The 6,000-nt window shown below is 44.6% G+C and overlaps 1 protein-coding gene across 3 annotated transcripts in view; it reads left to right on the forward strand.

Moving 5' to 3' along the window:
• FRMD4B (FERM domain containing 4B) overlaps positions 1 to 3,723 on the forward strand; it is a 144,608-nt gene extending 140,885 nt beyond the window's left edge. For all 3 annotated transcript variants that reach the window (XM_062585698.1, XM_062585696.1, XM_062585697.1), the window contains 2 exons: positions 662 to 794; positions 2,136 to 3,723. In XM_062585698.1, coding sequence (XP_062441682.1) covers positions 662 to 794; positions 2,136 to 2,256 — 254 coding nt within the window. In that variant the 3' untranslated portion in view covers positions 2,257 to 3,723. The remainder of the gene's footprint in view (positions 1 to 661; positions 795 to 2,135) is intronic.
• The last annotated feature ends 2,277 nt before the right edge of the window (positions 3,724 to 6,000 follow it).

Genomic DNA, 6,000 nt, shown 5'->3' on the forward strand with positions numbered 1-6,000 from the left:
CCCTGCACAGTCTGAAGACTTTTCAAGAGCAGTGCAGAATTTCCAGAAATTGCTGAGTAGGGATCAACAGAAACTTTTCAGCTGAGGGATCTCAAGGGAATAAAGGCTGTCAGACCGCAGGCCAGCCCGATTCCTCAGTATGGCACTGCAGTGAGGAACAGAAGACTTTTTTGCTCCGCTCTGTTGATGTTGCAGAGTTGATGTGTGAATTGCCAAGAGGAGTATGAGATGGGAGCTGTATGCAGAGCAGTCTAGGTTACTTGTTGCCTTCTCGCATTGCTAATAGTGCCTTTTGCTCTTTGTAATTGCAATAGTGTGAACAAGCCCCAGGGGTCATATAGGTTTCAAACACATGTGTTTATCAAATGCAAGCAATGTTCAGGACTTTATGCCATGTGCATGTGATTGCTCTGATGGTTTCCAAAATGACTGAATGGTCATAAAGTTTTTTTAAGGAGATATTGCATAATGCTGAAATACTGCCCACGTAGTGCTTTGCTCCTGATAGTGCTTGTAAATCATATTTTATACTTGCGTTCTGTGCTTGTGTCCCCTGCAGAAACCTATAGAGATCACTAAGGAGAGTGGCTGCCTCCCTTCAGCCAATTTAGCTGGAGAAAGATCTAATCTGCTGTATTTTTTGCTGTATTTTTTTTCCTAGCATCTTCTGCAAACACTGCTGGAAACTGGCGGAACCCACTTGCACTAGGACTTTCAGATTACGATACATTATCTCATTCCTCTTACGCCAGCTGTTATGGGAATGTTTATGGCAACCTTCCTTTGCAGAGCAGGTGAGTAGAGTATATCAAGATTTCTGCCGTTCCTCATATGTTTTAGAGGCTGTAAAAACTTCCGAGGAAAGCTGATTGGTTTCAGAAGGTCAGGATAAAGTATAATAAAACTGACTTAAAGAGAGCAGATCTTCAAGTGGTGTAGACTGGCCTAATTATGGCAACAGCATTCAGGGAATGGGGAAATGGGCATAGTGAAGGCTGAGTCTTTTCCTGTGGATGATGGACAGTCGAAGAGCTTGCACTGCCCAGTAGCAGCGATGGTCAGAGCAGTGCTGGCGGTAACCCTGCTGTGGGAGGAGGTCTGTCCCGCACCCTGCCAGTGCCTCGGTCCCATTGTGTTCCTGGAGCCGTGCTGCTAACCTTCTGCAGAAACGAGGCAGGAACTGCTTCTCTTCAACCTCACGTCTGTGTGCTGTGTGTCTGTCAAAGGCAGCACCGACACCAGTAGTGCCAGTAATAAGCTAAACGCGTGTCTCAAGGGAGAGCTTAACCCATGGAGCAGGATTTCACTCTGATGTTACAGAGACTCATGTGGTTCTCTTGCTAGTTCTACTTGCTGTTTTCCATCTCCTCCCTCTACTCTCCTCCGCCACCTGTTATCAGGGAGAACAGAGGCTTTCTGTCCAGGGGAATGACACTGCCTGCAGAAATGAGATCCTATTTAAGTGCTCTTATGCTCAGTGTAGCCAGCTGTAGTAAGTACTCCACATTTGTGTGTCCTGCTTAATGGATTGCAGTTTGTGCTTGCTGCCAAGCTGGCGTGTGTGCAATTAGTTTTTCATCTGTTTTAAAATAAAACAAAGTATAAGAAAAGAATATGAAAGCTTCTACTAGATCCCATTTTTAAACTAAATGCCTCAAGCTTTTTTGTTGCAGTGATTAAAAAAGATCTACCCTAACAGTGTTTAAAAATAATTTCTACTAATTTCTTGTTGAAATTGGACTTTGAAAAACTCTGCTTATTTTGACAGCTCTGTCTATATATTAGCTATTAATTTTCCAAATTCTGAATCCCTCATTCAATCATTCATCTGTTTTGTTTTATTGTGATTATAGCAACTGAGCAATTGATACGCTCTACGGTCTTTACAGTATAGAGCTACTGAGATCCTGTTACTCATAATGTGATGAATTGCAGCACAAAATCTGGGGTTGTATTCAGATCCAAATTATGCTGGGGTTAAACTCCAAGTAACACTGGTTATTGGAAGTCCTATGGGATTAGGGAGATGGGATGAGGCTCGGCCTCTGCAGTGTACGTGCTGCCAAAACACCACCTGGGAGCCTGGGGAAGATCCTCAGCTTGCACTTACCACTGAAGCCCTATCTCTTTTGCAGAGCTTATGCAGAGATGAACCAGCTGGGTGGTGGTGATGAGAGCCAGTTGGAAGATGACTTGCACAGTAATGAGCAGAGGTTATTTTGGCATGAGAATTCAAAGCCTGGGACACTTGTTTAGACCACTTGCAGCCCTGCATTCATACCCTTGCGTGCCTTGCACAAAATGCTGTTACTTCGAAGGAGATCTTGGGTGGAGCTTCCAAAGCAAGCAAGAAGAAAGTATTCTGTTTCGCTGGGAAAGATTGAAATTCAGCATTAAGAGGGACTGTAGCAAAACGACGAAGTCTTACCCAGAATGGCATTTCTTTCTGAATCCAGATAGCCTACGTGAGCAAGGGCAAGCCACAATTTAATCTATGACAAGATGCAGCACTTGGTTGAAGTATTTATATTTAGCAAGCACTTTTTGGAAGATTGGAAGATGTTGAAGGCAAACCTCAAAAAAAAAAATGTGAAAAGGAAACTCTTATGGAAAACCAGGAATTTTAGGAGCACAATTCTCATATCTGAAAGAAGAAGAAGAAATGGAAATTTCTTCTCCCATGGCTTATGATGACCTGGAAGGACTTTCATAAGCCTATGAAGGATAGATACTGTGTCTGTGAACCAGGCAAAGGGTGACTTAATCAGTATTGGATCATTACTTGAAGGAAGGCTGGATTTTTTTTTTTATGGAGGTTTGAATGAATTTATCCATATTTGGGGTGTTGTTAAGAGTGTTTGTTAGCAACACAATTCTGGAAAGAAAGGTATTTGCTGTCACAATATGTCATGTAAAAACTAGGTGGTTGTGGATTTTGGAAACAGAAGCAGTAAACTTTGAACTCTATTCCATGATAAAGTGTAATTAATAACCTCACATTTAACGACCTTTCCATGGTACAATATCATTGTGCAGATGAGTATGCAAAATTTCACAATGGGTGCACAGTCAACTGTTAATTGGGTAAAAGTTGCATTTTGATCTGCTGTGTTGAATTGAGGATCGAAATGGAGCACTCTATCACACATTGAACAATTTGATTGTAAGGGCCAGTATTTTAAGGTGGAGGCAAACCTAAACAACCAACCAAGTGGGTGCCTTAAAACTAAGGGCATTAGAATTGTACCACAAGTCATCTGAACTGCCAGGTGCATTGCAAAGTCACTAAGTGACAGGACAGCATTTTCACAAAAGCATTTGTTTCAAAAAAAGTGTGACTGCAGTTTTGAACTAAGAGGATAAACCTACCTCATATCATCCATCTGTAGGAACAAATTAGCATGAGTTATCTTGTGTAATTACAGCAAGTCACTTGCATACTGTAAAATATCTCTCGTTTCTCAGCTGTACTGTCCTTCCAGAGTCCATAAAATGGTGCTTTTTTCTTTTTATACAAAGGGTTAGCTACTCCTTGTTCGTATTGTGAATAGAAAAGTTTCTGATAAACCTTTTTGACATTTTTTACCAATATTCCAGAGCATGTAATATATACAGAAGGACACAATTGTTAAGCTGGTACTTAGTCGTTTGTATTATTAGAGTTGCGATTTGGAATTAAACAAAAACAAAAAATAACTTATTTCCTTTTTTTGCATATTTGTATAGCCTTCTAGAAAACAAAAGCTTTTTGCTTATTCTTTTACTACTTCTGAATTTTTTAGACCTATTATTTTGTATAGGTCAATAAACTAAAAAGTGTGCTATCAAAACCCTTCCGGTATTTTTCCTATTTCTATCGGAGCGTTTGGAAGAAGGCAGTGTGGGGTATTTCACAGCTTTCAGGTAAACCTCGGCTGCGCGCTCGGAGGCGAGGGAAGGCGTGCGGGGCAGAGCGCGGCGATGACTGCCCCTCGCGGGGAGCGAAGGGTCCGGGAGAGTCGCCGGCTCGGCTGTGCCGGCGTCGGGAGGTGGCTGCAGCCCTTGCTGCAGGAGCATGCCGCTGGGACGTCACGTTGCTCCTCTGCCCCGACCTGCCAGGTCCTCTTCCGAGTTCGTGCCCCCGAAGACACCCGTCCTCCTGGAGGAGCAACCTGGCTTCTAGGCGTATAACCCTGTTTGCACCCGCTTTCCCAAGCAGTCCAGGTCGTTCGGTATCGCTGTCCTCCCTTCCCAGTTATTCCTCCTTCCGTACGTTTTGTGGCATCCACAGCCTTAAGCAGCGCTGTGTTTTATGCTTATTTCCAGATTGCTGGTGAAAATCTCAGCAAGAAGGACCTGCAGAAGTCCCTGCTAAAAACACTCCCATCTCGTCATATCTTTCCGTTTCCCGTAGGACTTTTGGAGGCTGCCAGGCAGCAAGTTCTTCGTACGTTTACCACGTGCTTTGCTGCTGTCTTAAAGTGTTGGTGTTTTTAACAGAAAGTTGTGTGGTACAAGCTCCAATGCCTTACAAAGATTAACGATACTGGTACGTGTTCACAGTCACTTTTGTCAACAGTCTCAGAGTTTTGTTCGAGAGAGGAAGCGAGATGTGCGACAAGGCCCGGTCCAGTTAAAGCGCTGCGTACGTGCCTTAATTTTAGTGCGGTATCCATGGAGTTTTGTACTGGCTTTTCCATTCTTGCTCAGGACATAGTTCAGTCTAGCGCTTCTATGTTGGCGTGATGCCGGCACCCGGCCAGGCTCCTGAAGCTGCCCTGATAGTACCAGGGATAATTTGGGATGATTGGGCTGAGATCATGGGAATTTTAGGTGGGTTTATGTTGAATCCAACTTGCTCTATCTGGGGGTATTGGATATAAAAACTCTAGGACCAGAATTGAGAGTATTACTGTAGTCACCCTCCGTAGCTTAGCTAGCGCACAGTGAACTGGGAATAAAATAGCTGTAAAGTGGCACAACATACAGTGCATGTAACACCCCGTGTCATTCCCTAGGTGCCTAGTGCCAGAAAAACTGTCCCATTAGAGACCTTGATGAAGGATGGAAATCCGGAGCGAGGAGAAGGAGCCCTGAAGGAGAAGAGGCCAGGAACCGCAGGCTCCTGCTCCACGGGAGCTGCAGGGCCCCTGCGGCCGTGAGCGAGGGGATGGGCGCTTGCGTGGTGCAGGGAAGGAGAGACGAAGGGTGCGAATCCCCCATCCGCGCTGCTGCCCGATGCCAGCAAGGTGCCTGGCGGTGTTTCGCCTCCTGCAGCCCCTCATTTTGCCAGTAGCTCCCCGTTTTCAGCAAAGGTGACTCCTGTCCTGCCTGCTCTGTTTTGAGGGCCCATTGCAGCGTCTCACTTCCTGAATCCCTGGGGCACCAAAGAGCTATGGTTTTGCTCAATTTTGCCTTTTGTGGGTCTCAAATTTCTTTATTGCACCGTGTCTCTGGAGCGATGTTTTGGTGCGCGCGTGTGACACTGGGGAGACCCAGCCTGTGCAGAGCAGTGGAGAAGGTAATAAAGACACGGGTGTAATTGCTAGCATACTTGTTCAGAGCTGAAATACAAATTACCTGTGGTTTGTTTGAATTGCTACTTCATCTCTCTTTTCAGCTATTTAAACCATTTTTCCTCACCCTTTCTTCAGCAGGAATTGTGAGGACACCTAGTGACTAACCAGTGCTATTGATGAGCTCCTATGTTCCTCTCCGATCCTTTCTGCCCCTTTCAGTTTGAAGGAGTATTTAGAAATATTTATCTAGCATGATACAGAACAAAGCCAGGATCCAGTGTGAGACACAAATAAGAAGTAGCCACAGAGCTGTAGGGTTACATTTATAACATCCTGAATGCTTCTCCCTTCTTTAGAAGGTGGAAGATGCTGCTGATGAGACGAGAGCATGGAGAGGAGATAGAAACCCCCACGCAACCATGCAAAGCGGAGCACTGCGCCGTGCTTTATAAACGCTGAGGGGTGAAAAACTGAAAATAGCCCTTGCCAGGAATCATCGAAA

This window comes from Rhea pennata, chromosome 12 (genome assembly GCF_028389875.1).
Source record: "Rhea pennata isolate bPtePen1 chromosome 12, bPtePen1.pri, whole genome shotgun sequence".
Classification (NCBI taxonomy): Eukaryota; Metazoa; Chordata; class Aves; order Rheiformes; family Rheidae; genus Rhea; species Rhea pennata.